Genomic DNA, 14,233 nt, shown 5'->3' with positions numbered 1-14,233 from the left:
GCCTAAGGCACGAGTGAGCTCATTCACCTCCTTCTTGAGTGTCTCATTTTCCACCATTAGTGAGGCATCACAAGTAAGACCATCACTCAAAGGTGAGGTAGAAGTAGTAGTGCTACAAGAAGTGTTAGTGGGAGCAACTACAATGGGCTTATAAAAGATTCATCAATAAGATCACATGTTAGTCCCACATCACAAGACATAATCACTTGCTCCTTCTTGGCTTCCTCTATTTTGACTTGCTCGATGAGAGAGGAGTGAGCCTTTTCAAGCTTAGAGTGAGCTTTGCCAAGCTTCTCATGGGCTTTCATTAGTCTCTCATGAGTGGCATTGAGCTCATCAAAGAATTGCTCAAGAAATTTGACTTTCTTGCGTAATTCTTTGCACTCCTTTCTCTTCATTTCAATGCAAGTGTGCACTTGCTCACACATGTCCAAGAGCTTCTCCTTGGTGTACTCCTCCTCCTCCTCATCATCATCATCATTATCATTCCTACAAGCATCACTTTCACATTCATCATCATCACTCACATCATATTTTACCTTGGTAGGCTTTGCCATGAGGCATGTCGATGGAGTGTCGAAGATGGAGGGCTTGTTATTGATGGCGATGCTTGCTAGTGCTTTCTTGATAGATTTCTTATCATCATCACTAGAGCTATCACTATCCAAAGAGCCATCACTATCCCATGTGACCACATAGCCTCCACCTTTCTTTTTCTTTTGGAAGGTCATTCTCTTCTCCTTCTTTTCTTTCTTATCCTTCTTGTGCTTCTTCTTTTCATCCTCATCATTGTCACTATTGTAGGGACAATTCGCTACAACATGATCGGGGCTCTTGCAATTGTAGCATATTCTCACATATTCTTTGCTTTTGGTGTGATCTCTTCTCTTTCTTACACCATAGCCCTTCTTCTTCATGAATTTTCTCATCTTGCGTACAAAGAGGGCCATAGCTTCATCATCAATATCACTAAGATCATCATCATCACTTGATTCTTTCTTAGACTTTCCCTTGTTCTTGGATGATGATGAGCAAGCCTTGAATGCTATACTCTTCTTCTTCTTGTCTTCTTCTTCCTTCTTATCATCCTTGTCATTCCCCTCCCTTTCCACACGGTATGTCTCTTGTGTCATGACATCACCTAGTACTTGGTTAGGGGTAATCTCCTGCAATCCTCCTCTTATGATAAGCAATCTCAACATCTCAAATCTTGGAGGTAGGCACATTAAGAACCGATGGGAGACATCATCATCCTTGATCTTCTCTCCCAAAGCCTTCAAGTCATTGATAATTACTTGCAACCGATGGAACATCTCAGGAATGCTCTCATCATCCTTCATCTTGAAGCTTGTCAACTTATCCTTGAGGTTGTACAACTTGGCACTCTTCACCGCCGGTGTGCCCTCATATGTTTTCTCCAATCTCCTCCACACCTCATTAGCTCTTTCACAATCCTTGATTTGCTCAAACACCTTGGAATCAATGGCATTGTATATGGTGTTGAGAGCCATTGCATTGCATTGCTTGTTGGTCTTGTCTTGGTTGGTGGGATTGTCGGGATCAATGATAGCATAGTCATTCTCGGTCACCTCCCATACTTAATCATTGATTGAACCAAGATATATCCTCATCTTTCTCTTTCAATAATCATAGCATGTGCCATCAAAGAATGGTGGTTTGCCCCCCACATGGTTGAACACAACTTGAGCCATAATTTGCCACCAAGGTTGTTAAGCCTTTAATCAAACGGTGACCACGTCTCTGATACCACTTGAAAGGTCCTAATATGGCTAGAGGGAGGGTGAATAGCCTATTTAAAATCTACAAATTAACTAGAGCAATTTGATTAGTATAACAAATAGCGAAATGCAAACTTGCTCTAGCTCTACAAGGGTTGCAAGCCACCTATCCAATAATTCTAGTTGTTATGATCACTAGGCACACAATCCACTAGGTCACTACTTACTAAGAGCTCTCACAATTGCTACACTAAAGAGCTCCACTAGATGAACTTAATTCACAAAGCAAGCTCTCAATTCTAGCTACACTAAAGAGATTGATATAGCTAGTTACGGGAATGTAAATGAGTAAGTGAGATGATTATACCACCGCGTAGAGGAGTGAACCAATCACAAGATGAATACTTTATCAATCACCAGGAGAATATCAAAGGGCAAGAGACAACCAATTTTCTTTCGAGGTTCACATGCTTGCCAACACGCTACGTCCCCGTTGTGTTGACCAACACTTGGTGGTTTGATGGCTAAGAGGTGTTGCACGAACCTCGTCCATACAATTGGACATCGCAAGAACCTACCCACAAGTGAGGTAACTCAATGACATAAGCAGTCCACTAGAGTTACCTTTCGGTGCTCCGCTGGAGAAGGTACAAATCCCCTCAATCACCGGAGACGGCCACGAACAATCACCAACTCGTGCCAATCCTCCTTCGCTGCTCCAAGCCATCTAAGTGGTGGCAACCACTAAGAGCAACAAGTGAATCCCGCAGCAAAAACACGAATACCAAGTGCCTTTAGATACAATCACTCAAGCAATGCACTTGGATTCTCTCCCAATCTCACAAAGATGATGAATCAATGATGGAGATGAGTGGGAGGGCTTTGGCTAAGCTCACAAGGTTGCTATGTTATTGCAAATGGCTAAGAGGGTGAGCTTGAGCCAGCCATGGGGCTTAAATAGAAGCCCCCATGAAATAGAGCCGTTGGGCTACTCACTGCACTGAACACGGGGCGATCGGACGCTCCGGTCATATCGACTGGACGTAGGACCCCAGCGTCTGGTTGTGCGATGCATGCCACGTGTCCCTTCTCTTTAAATACTGAGCGCCCGATCCCAAAGGTTAAGTGATGACCGGACGCGTTGCTGCGAAGTGACCAGACACTGGACCTCAGCGTCCGGTTGTTTCCAGTAAGCATCCAGAAGCGAGAAATCATGACCGGACGCGTCCGGTCACTCAACATCATCATACGTCAGACTGACCGGACTCAGGCCCTGAGCGTCCGGTCAGTTTTTGCACCAGCGTCTGGTCATGAGACCGAAATAGCACGCCCTCTGCTGCCACTGACCGGACACACCGGTCCAACCGAGACCAACGTCAGGTCACTTACAGTGACCTCCGTCTTTTCTATATAGGGCGTCGGTGGCACCGTCGGACTGTTCGCACTCTACGGGCGGACACTCCGCCGGTGAAGTTTGTAACCCTTGCTCAAATGTGCCAACCACCAAGTGTATCACCTTGTGCACATGTGTGTTAGCATATTTTCACAAAAATTTTCAAGGGTGTTAGCACTCCACTAGATCCTAAATGCATATGTAATGAATTAGAGCATCTAGTGGCACTTTTGATAACTGCATTTCGATACGAGTTTCACCCCTCTTAATAGTACGGCTATCGAACCTAAATGTGATCACACTCACTAAGTGTCTTGATCACCGAAACAAAATAGCTCCTACCATTTATACCTTTGCCTTGAGCCTTTTGTTTTTTTCTTTCTTCTTTTCAAGTCCAAGCATTTGATCATTACCGTGGCATCACCATCATCATGTCATGACCTTCATTTGCTCCACCACTTGGACTAGTGCTACCTATCTCATAATCACTTTTGATAAACTAGGTTAGCACTTAGGGTTTCATCAATTCACCAAAACCAAACTAGAGCTTTCAATTGTTCTCATCTCTCTTTCGAACAAACACCCATTTGTATCCTACAGGGAATACTTTTGGGGGCGTGTGGACGACAAGCCTGAATACTTGCCTTTTAGAAAGCGAGCGCAATTCTGTCTCTATTGCTTCTTTCCATTTGACCCAATCTGAGCGCTTCTGGCACTCTGCCATGGACTTTGGTTCAGGATCCTCATTAATCGCTTCCTTGATCTTAGAGACGAAATTAATGTCAACATCTGTATTCTTTCTGTTATATAGTTCTCCAGATTCAGTATAATTTATGGCGATTTCTTCGATTGAATCATCCAGGTTGTCATAATTTCCCAAATTACTTGAGCCCGGTTGTTCTGTTTTCCTTGTGCTATTGTTTGTATTTGTGCGCACATTTGCACTAGGACTTTCACCTTCAGGATGTGTCACTACTGGGATGACTGAATGGGAGCACAATGCGTTCTCTCTAACAACTTGCCTTTGCGGGCGTCCCCGCTTGGCTTGTGCTGAGTCATCCGGATCTCTCCCCCTTTTCCTAAGATTGGGGATTTGGGTAGAGTTCATGCCCTCCGAGGGTATTTCCACTCTCTCCAGTGCATTAGCCGCAGGAATATGCAATTTTGACACTCCTCTTATATCAGTAAACACGTCTAGTAGATTATTCGCTAATTGTTACATGTTTATTACTCTTTGAACTTTAAGTTCAGTATCTTTAGTACGTGGATCAAGTGATTGAATGCTGCTGGCAATCCAATCTATTTCTCGGCATTCTTTATTAATAAGGAACAATCCTTCCCCTAATGCTGGGAAATGCTCTTCATCGAAGATGCTATCAGCGTACCGAGCCATAAATAGATCGCCGGTTTTAGGCTCCAAATATTTGATTATGGATGGAGTCATAACCTACATATATTCCCAACTTCCAGTGAGGTCCCATAGTTGTACACTGGGGTGGTGATATCGACACATATACAACACAGCCGAATTTTCACAGATGGGAAATCATTGATTGTTGTCCACGCGCTAACTGGTGGGGGGAAGCAGAGTGAGATGCAGATGGCCTATACTGGATTAAGACGACAGCGTGTAGCACTGCATGTCCCCAAGAACTGGTGAGAAGTCTGCTATCTTGTAGAAGCGGTCTAGCAATTAATTTTATTCTTTTTATTAAAGATCCAGCAAGCCCATTTTGTGTGTGCACATGGGGCACAAAATGCTCTACATTTATGCCCAAAGTAAGACAATAATCATTAAATGCTTCCTGATTGCTTTTATGCGGTTCTCTGAAATGCTTTGGGCAATAAGTTTTGCAAAAGCATGGTTCCGCGTAGACAATGGGCATACGTGGCTCCACCGAATAGAAGCATCTATAAGCAACATAAAGTATCTAAAAGGCACCGACAGGGGTGAATTGGACCACAAATGTCACCTTGGATTCTGTCCAAAAATCCTAGGGACTTGACATTTAACTTCAGGTAAGAGGGCTTAGTTATTAATTTTCCTTTAGCACAAGACACGCATAGAAAGTCTTTAGGAATTTGTGTGATTTTAATGCCATGACCAGTGGATCCTTTTATGATGTTCCGCATCATCCTTAATCTAGGGTGTCCGAGTCTTTCATGCCAGATCGTAAATGACTCAGGATTTTTAAATATAGTAGACATCGCAACGTATTCTCGAGGTGGCTTAATTTTTGTGTAGTAAATTCCAGAGGAGGTGCCCGGCGCTTTCTCTACCACTTTTGTCCCACATTCGTCTACTACCGTGATATAGAGGTATTCAGCACCATTTTCACAAGCAGTTGTAACATGGTAGCCACTACGGCGTATATCTTTTAATGTGAGGAATGTACGTACAGCTCCCAGGTACAAAAATGCTTCTTCTAGGAAGATTTTGATATTATTAGGGAGTACGACCACGGTTGGACCGGAGCCTACAATATGGTCGTTGCGACCAACAATCGTGGTAATATTTTTTGTCTTTTTTCTACGGTGTCTGAAAATATTTTATCTCTCGAAGTATTGTATTTGTGGTAGTGCTATCAACCATGCAAAATTCTTCTTCAGTCTCCATGGAAAGTACGACTCTTCTTCTATTAAATATAGTAGTAATTTAATCCGTCATGTATAATCAATATAGCAAGCCGATTAAAAGATAACACGTAACCGAACAAGGGATAAACTGATTAAAATAATGCTATGCACCAAGACATTCATATCAAGAGTTAATGCTAATAAAATAATAAAGTTGCTCAATGGGAGCACTATAAATTGATTAAAATAATGCTATGAACCAAACCATTCATGCCGAGAGTTTATCCTAATAGAATAATGAAGTTGCTCAACGGAAGCATTATTACATCACACGGGACTCTAATTGTTTTGCTGAAAACAAATCACACTGGCTAACTAATAACCAAATGGCTAATAACATTGGTCTACTCCTCGTCAAGGAGATCCTCGTTGTCGAGGTCAAAATCATCATCACCAGTATAGGCGTCTCCCTTTTCAGCGGTATGATCGCCGGTGGCATTATGATCAACATCCATAGGTGCTGATTCAAGCTTCTGTGTAGGCTTTGATGGGTCCAGAAGGTGTAGTCTAGTCATGGCATTAACAGATGCCTGGACGAAGTGTACCTCTAGGTTTTGGCGCTTCTTCCACTCTTGATATAGCTCAATCAAGTGTGGGTCAGTAGTGCAAGTACGGGACCAATGCTTCTGGGATCCACAGTGGAAACAACCCTGAGGCCTTGTTTAGTTCCGAGGTGTAAAATTTTAGGGTGTCACATCGGATGTTATATGGGGTGTTCGGATACTAATAAAAAACAAATTATAGAATTCATCATTAAACCGCGAGACGAATTTATTAAGCCTAATTAATATGACATTAGCACATGTGTGTACTATAGCACTTTATTGTTAAATCATGGATAAATTAGGTTCAAAAGATTCGTCTTGCAAAGTAGTCACAATATGTGTAATTAGTTATTTTTAGTCTATATTTAGTACTCCATGCATGTGTCCGAACATTCGATGGGATAGGATGTAAACTTTTTGGGGAGGAACTAAACAAAGCCTCATTTGAGTGTTTCCCTCCACTTGCCTCGTCCTTTGAGTCCTTTAGAGACTTGCCTTTGCCATTACCATTGAACTTCTAGCCTTTGCCATTGCCATTGGACTTCTCGATTTCTAAATGGATAGGATAGGGTATTTCTATATGTGATAGATAATGTAAATGCAAAAATTTGTCTTCTAAAAAGGGAAATATGACTTTACCCCCACCGGGTTGTTTTGCCTAATTCCAGGAATAGAGTAGCATTCACTGGCACTACCCTCAGTCGCAGCCTCAGTCCATATAAAACAATCAATCTACTAGCAGCAGAGGCTGCAGATACATGCCTCCGTTCACGTTCTTCTTAAACTTTCCCCCTTTTGTCCCCCGGTGACCATGAAACTTTTGGCCCTTATTTTTGAAAGAACCTTTACCGTTGCTATTACGAAAACTGGCATGTGCTTCAGGATGTGCCTGTGTCCCAGCAGGGCGCATGTGGAAGTTCTTCATCAACAGTTCATTCTGAGCCTCAGCGGCAAGCAACACATTGATGAGATCACAGTACTTCATGTACTTGTTGTTGCGGTACTGCTGCTGGAGTACCATGTTGGTGGGGTGAAAAATCTCGAGAGTTTTCTCAATCATCTTGAGTTGTGAATCGCAGTATTATATGCCTCAATGGACTTGAAGTCCAGGAAGCGGAGTTGTGCCCAATCACGTCTAGCATGTAGGAGAAGCACTGCCTTCTGCTTCCCAAAGCGTTCCTGGAGCTTCACCCACTTTCACCTCCAGGTACTCCATCTTCATGTCAGGGTGAATGTGATCGTGGGGTGGCGGAGCAGGAACACCAGCTGCAGCCCTGGCGATCGTGGAAGTCAGTTGCATTGCCTGCAGATGAAACTCACAATCGAGTGCCCAGGTTTGATAGTTCTTGCCGTTCAGCTCAAGAACCTTGAACTCCGTCTTGTCCATTGCCTATCAATTTATGCAAATTAACTTCCGGTAAATAAGCATGAAGCAGTATGTATAACCGTGAATGAATTATCAACGCAAAAGAAAAGTGACATAAAAAAAATTATACATGCAAGGCAGTGGTTGGTAGCCGCTGGCATCACGAGATGGCCATCAGGGCCATGATGGCGACAAGATGCAGTAGCCGGCAGGGCCACGACGCATGCATACAGTAGGTGTACGAGATGCAAAGCTAACGCGTGGAAGTTTGCCGGCGTACGTGTTAAAACACGGTGGGGTTGGCCGTCAAGAAAATTAAATACACTAGCGTTCATGCATGGCATACAAGGTTGGCCATAAAAAACAACTCTGTAATAAACGCAAGGAAATAAACATTAAGCACTTCAGGGCTATACAGCTTCGGAGCCTAAATTGATCTACAAAATCTCAACCGGCGTACGCGCAAGCGTTGGGTTGGCCGGTGATGATGTGGTATTTGCATAAAAAACAGCCATATAACCAATCTGACCGATTACGTTGGTTCAGTAGATGCACACAGGGCAAAAAATCCAATCTATATTGATTTGCCCATGAGAAAAGGGTTCAGGCAATCACGCTGGCCATCACCAGGCAATAGCAAAAAGCATGCATGCAAAGAAAGCGCTAATAAACAGATCGGTTCAGTCAGGTTGCAGGGCCGGGTAGCGGCGCCGTGGTTTTTAATATAGATGCAAAAACCGATCACATCTACTCGTAGTTGCTAGAAAATAATAATAATAAATCTATTAATCTAGCATACTAGTGCTCACGTACATGGTGATGACTGCCATCAGGGCAGTGGCAAGGTGAACTACGCGTAGTGGGTAAACTGTAAAGATCAATCTAGCTAGGGGGTGTTTAGTTAGGCAAAGTTTACGCAGGCAAGCTTTTCATAGTGAAGATTTTCTACTGTAGCATTTTCATTTGTATTTGTGAATTATTGTTCAAACATTGACTAATTAGGCTCAAAAGATTCGTCTCGTAAAGTTAAAGCAAACTGTGCAATTAGTTTTTTTATTTCGTCTACATTTAGTACTCCATACATGTACTGTAAGTTTGATGTGATGGGAAATCTTCTTTTTGCATAATACACTTTTCAGGAGTTTGGAGGAACTAAACAAGGGCTAAAACGAGTAAACTTGGCAGAGAAAAACGATATCTACGAATCTAGCATGCTAGTCTGTACACCAAACCGATCTAGATTGAAAAGTAGAACTAATCTGCGAGCAGATGGATCCAACCAGGGTAAGAACAGCATACCGTCGTTGATGAGTAGCGGTAGAGCGTGCTTATGACGTGTTGAGTAACGGTGGTGTTGCGGATCCCTTATCCGGTTCCCTTCCCTTCGCGCAGCAGATGAGACATGAGGAAGTTGTAGATGATCTTCCGTATCCCTTCCTAATAACACACCTGATAAACAAGCAGAAGAACAAATATTATGGAACTCGTATCTCTTATCCATTATAGATGGGTACATATTCTTTTATATAGTCTTATCTCTTCAGGAGTATATTTGATACGAGCCCACGACACACCACTCTCCTCATTGATCTTGCGCTCGCGGCCTCGCCTTTCCATAACCGCCGGTCCGCCACTGAAGTGCTATCGGTGGCCTTTATGTCCCATCCCTATCACTGGCGCCTCTCTCTCCTTAATGATGCTTACCCTGGCTGGCGGGCTCTATACAAAAATCATTTGGCCCAGTAGGCCTCTTCAATCAGCTCGTCCTCGTGTGCCGGAGGTGGGCTTCTCACGTGCGCAGTAAGGGAATCGGCCTGCCCGTCCAAACGCCACGGCAAAGGCTGCTCTGGGTCGTGGCTTGGCTGGCTGTTGCTGTTTTTTTTTTCTTTTTTCTTTTTCTCCTTGGGATGAGACATGGCATGAAGTGCGGTCAAGATAGAACAGGAACACCCCTCCTGTACGGGCTCCACTCCACTGATGCCGACATCGTTGACTGCCTGCCCGCATCACCATTATTAGCGTCACCTCTTGATTGATTCAAATCCAAGCGAAGGAGTCAAATTTTCATCCTGAGGCCCCTTTGAATGCAAGATTGCCCTCCCCAAAAGTAATGAAATCCTGCATTTCAAACCTTGGTTCGGTTCTTTTTTATGAAATTTGGCTTATGCTTATGCTTATGTTGATTTGTCGTGAGAAAAGAACATTATCCGTTCGCTGAAAAGTACTACTGAAGTATGCTGCAGAATAGGACCCTTGTCCAAAAAAATATAATTATAAAGTTAGAGATCACCTTTCCAATAAGACCCGCCTATTAAAAATACCTAAAAACTAACATACTCTATCTATCCATGAGAAGGACATTCCAGAAAGCAACCATTCCTAGAATGATAGAGGAGGGATAAATGCATAATTTTACACATACATTAATCTTACCTCGAACAACGAGATTTATTTTTTTCCTGGTACGTACCATAGGTACAGTGGTACTCAATCCACCCTAAATTATAAAAAATTTTGGCTTTTTTTTTTTTAGATACGTAGCTTTTGCTATGAACATACATACACACTGTGTCTAGATAGATAATACAAGCAACGTATCTAAAACAGTTAAAACGTGTTATAACTCGGATCGGAGCGAGTATATAGCAGTCAAAAGAGACAGAGCTGGACAATGATCAACGGATCCGTGGCCACTGCACATGCAGCTCTGCTCAGCGTTGCCAATGCTCCCCGCAGCGGCAACATCCCTGTAGCCGTACTTCTGTAGATGACGCGACGCCGCCACAAAAAGCAGCAACACCGCACACACGGTGTGGATGAGAGGAGATCGACGCTGGAGGTCGTGCCGCCGCTGCCGTGTGGCCGGCGATTCAGGTTCAGGACACGGGCGCATGGACCGCGGCAGTCAGCAGAGGCAGAGCTGCAGAGGCCTTTCTTTAAAAAGGCAGCCGGAAATTGAAGACGCGCAGAGGCTAGGCAGCAGGAACAGAGCACCACAGAGGGGCGGGTGATGAGTGATGGCCGCCGCTGATCCGCCATTACAACAGCATCCACTGTCCCGGCTTATCCTCTTGCGCAGTCAGATCGCTCACTGTCCAGGCCTCAGGGTCACTGTCCTGCCTGCCGCTGCCGCCAGTGTACGTGAAATTGTGAATGTGATCCGTTGTCTTGGCACTTTGGCAGGGAGGAACTCGGATGATCAGCTCATTACGCGCACTTTACAGCCAAGAGACGCAGAGCGAGATGAATGAGACGACGAACGCCACACCCATCGTCATCATGAGTTGGATTTGGAGGAGCCAGGCAGGGCGTAGGAGTACTGCATCCGCATCTCCATTCTGCATGGTAGCATGATACTAGCATGTACAGTATGGCCGTATGGGCACACGAATCAGTAGAGTACATGTATCATGTATGAGCCCATCCATACAGTTGAGCACTTGATGGCTCTCCCCTGCCTGTTCCTGTCTCGTCTCACCGGCAACACCAGCAAGCACGATGAAGGACGGAAATCTTCCGGCAGCGGCCGTCTGCTGACGACATGCTAGCCAGCCGCCTCGTCGCCTTCGCCTTCATTCACGTCTGCTTCTGGTGCTGTTGGGCCTCCTGATCGCCCTGTAATGGATGGGGCACACAAAGAAACAATGGCGATCTCATCAGTAGCTGAAGACACTAGGCAGCGCGTTGCGGCTGCAGGACAACTCTGATCGCTGCAGCAGCAGCACTGTACCTGTGCCACGCCGCGGCCCGGCGGGTGCTCTGCTTCTTCTGGCCGGGCAGGAGCGGCCGCCGCAGCACCGGCACCAGCTTCCATCTGTCCAGCCGGCGCGGTGCCGGCCATGTGAGCGAACGCCGCCGGCAGCGAGGGCATCCCCTGCCCTGGCACGCCGAACATGGCCCCCGGCGGCGGCATTGCCATCGGCGTGCACGGGAAGTGTGCGCCGGCCGCGACGCGCGGGAGCATGTCGAACCCCGCAGCGGCGGCGCCCATGCTGAAGCCCAGCCCCATGCCGAGGTGCGGGAAGTGCGCGTGCGCGTGCGCCATGTGGTGCTGGTGCAGCGCCTGCAGGTGCTGGTGCATCGCCGGCAGCAGCATCGCCGGCGGCATGCACAGCCCGGTCCCCATCGACATCATCTGCACCTGTAGCTGCAGCGTCTTGAGGTACTCGATCGCTTCCTCCAGCATCGACGCCTTGTCGATCTGCACGCGAAAGAAGGCAGATGATGCTTTCCGTCAGCTGTTCAGCACATCGACGACAACGACGACGACGACGAAGCAGCGGCTCGATCGAGTGGAGCAGACAGACCTTGTTGCAGTTGGGGATGAGCTCCTGCAGGGCGCGCATCTTCTCATTGATCCGGTCCCGTCTCCTCTGCAACGCAGGCACACAGCAAGGTCGGTCAGTGAGATGGCAGGCAAGGAACGCAGGCACGCATCTTTCGAGTGTCATTTTTGCAATTTTTTCCATTGGCAGAGGCGTGCATCGAGGGGAAGGGCGCCTACCCTCTCCGACAGGTTGTGCACCTCGGCGGTGCGGCTGCGCTTGGCGCTCCGCGCCGCCGACCTCCTCGTCGCGCCGGGCTCGTCGTCCAGGTCCTGCAGAGAAGAGAGGAGGGCGTACAAATCAGGCAAGGCAGCGAAGATTGGATCGGATCAATGGGTGCAGTGCAGTGGCGAGCGTAGTCGGGCATGCCATCGCTATACCTCGTCCGGACTGACCGAGCAGTCCGCGGCCAGGTGGCTGCTCCTCTTGAGCTGGCTCCGGTCACCGTTGCGGGAGCAGACCGAAGAGGTCGTCACCGCCGCCGCGTCGGTGGGCCTTGCCTCTGGTTGCGACCGGGGTTGAGCTACTGTCTCCCCATGGCGGCTATCTGGGAGCAGAGGCGCCAGCTGAGGAGTAGGAGGGGGTGGAGGTGGCGTCGCCGCTGCCGCCGTGGCGCGCGGCGCTTTTGGCGGTTGCAGCCACGCCATCCTCTGCTCGGAGAACAGCGGCGTGCTCCGCAGCCGGTTCGTTGCCGCCTGGACGACCGTGGATTCGACGGGGTGGCTCGCGGTTGCGGCGGCCGATGCCGCAGCCTGCGGCCGCTGGAGGGGCCGCGAGAAGAAGGTGAAGTTCACGACGCCCTCACCTCCTCCGCCGGCGGCGGCGCTCGGCGGGGCCAGCTTGTTGGCCGCGCCGGCCTCTGGCGGAGGCGGCGCGGCCGGGACGGCGGCCGCGGCGTGGGAGGCTGCCGCTGGCGCCGCGGCCGCCTCCGAGTACTCGGACAGCAGGATGGCGCAGTACTCCGGGGGCAGCGGCGCCGTGTCGCCGTCGCCGTCGTCGACGACGGGGCAATGCAGCCACGGCACGGCGTCGTCTTCGTCGTCGTGGACGGGGAGGCCGCCGAGGCCGAGCCCAGCTCCGGCGCCGTGCATGCCCAGCGGGACGGGGACGACGGGGGTCACGAACGCTGCCGCCCTGGTGGCGTCCGCGGCGTGGCGCTTGAGCTCCTGGGACCTGCTGCTGCCGGCGGCGCTGCAGGTGAAGGGCTGGAACGGCGGCGGCGCGGGCGCCGGGCCGTGGTCCCACAGCAGCTCGTCCAGCTCGTCGCCCGGCCCGGTCCTACAGACGGAAATCGAAACGGGCATCAGAATCCGGAGCTAGCCTCTGGATGCGATCAAGAAGGAGAAATGGTGCGGGCAGGGACTGACATCTGAGGGGCGGGGCGGTTGGCGCGGCGACAGGTGGAGGAGGATGGAGCACACACGCGGACGGGCAGAGCAGAGAGGATAGGAGTGGGAGCAGCAGGGAGATGGAGGAAGGGGAAGAGATGCGGTGCGGGCAGGAGCAGTTAAGGAAGGCGACGCGGCACCTACCGCCGCTGTGGCAGCAGGAGCCGAGGACGAGGAGGCGTCGCCGTTCCGGACGGCTAGTGATGGGTTTCCAAGAACAAGAAGCGGAGGGAGGGGACGGAAGGTGGGGGCGGGGCGCGCGACGGCAACGGCGACGCATGCGCTTGGCTGGGTAATCCGATATATATACCACACAAAGCGCCTGTTTCAAACTTGCAAACAGCTGCTCATTGGCAGGCGCTTGTGGATAATTAACTTTTACTAGATCTGACCATCTGATAAAACTATTCACTGATGAAACATACGTGGGTTAGCTTGAGTTAAGTTTTTAGTTAAAAAAAATAGCTATTGGACTCTTTTATAATGCAAAAAAGCTCCAGCTTAACCATCTCCTTTCTAACAAACATCGGTACAAAACGCTACGTAAGACCCAAAGGTATAAAGAGCTAGTCAACTATAATACTAAGTAGCCTATTCGGCAGGCAGATATCAAAAGTATTTTTCTCTCACACCAAATCAATCAGCAGTATTTCAGCCCATGGCTTATAAGCCAATCCGGCCCAGGGGGGTCTGTTTGGTAAACTAGTCAGCTATCATACTAAGGCTGTTCGGTTCAGCTGTGATCTACGAAAACGTTTCTATCAACTATTTGAAGTGAAAAAACTGTAAGCTGTTAGACAATGCTTCTGTCGCACGTCCTGACGCTTCGGCTCTCACAAC

The 14,233-nt window shown here is 48.0% G+C and overlaps 1 protein-coding gene across 2 annotated transcripts; it reads right to left on the bottom strand.

Moving 5' to 3' along the window:
- Nucleotides 1–10,991: 10,991 nt before the first annotated feature.
- On the bottom strand, nt 10,992–13,654 carry LOC136512540 (transcription factor APG-like). Of its 2 annotated transcripts, XM_066506510.1 has the most exons (6): nt 13,373–13,654; nt 12,386–13,283; nt 12,185–12,277; nt 11,988–12,053; nt 11,411–11,881; nt 10,992–11,295 (listed from the first exon to the last, which is right to left on the bottom strand). In XM_066506510.1, coding segments are annotated over exons 1-6 (1,569 nt in total). In that variant the 5' UTR covers nt 13,375–13,654; the 3' UTR covers nt 10,992–11,256. The 2 variants fall into 2 exon arrangements, with proteins under 2 accessions (XP_066362607.1, XP_066362606.1); XM_066506509.1 differs by having other exon boundaries at nt 12,386–13,654.
- Nucleotides 13,655–14,233: the final 579 nt, after the last annotated feature.

Source organism: Miscanthus floridulus, chromosome 16, assembly GCF_019320115.1.
Source record: "Miscanthus floridulus cultivar M001 chromosome 16, ASM1932011v1, whole genome shotgun sequence".
In the NCBI taxonomy this organism is placed as follows: Eukaryota; Viridiplantae; Streptophyta; class Magnoliopsida; order Poales; family Poaceae; genus Miscanthus; species Miscanthus floridulus.
This window is presented reverse-complemented; position numbering and strand designations above follow the sequence as displayed.

Coding starts and splice junctions, on each gene's coding strand:
- LOC136512540 (XM_066506509.1), bottom strand. CDS start 13,309: ATGCCCGTTTCGATTTCCGTCTGTAGGACCGGGCCGGGCGACGAGCTG. Junction 12,054..12,184: donor TGCACAACCTGTCGGAGAGG/GTAGGCGCCCTT, acceptor CCTGCGTTGCAG/AGGAGACGGGACCGGATCAA. Junction 11,296..11,410: donor CGGGCCGCGGCGTGGCACAG/GTACAGTGCTGC, acceptor CATCCATTACAG/GGCGATCAGGAGGCCCAACA.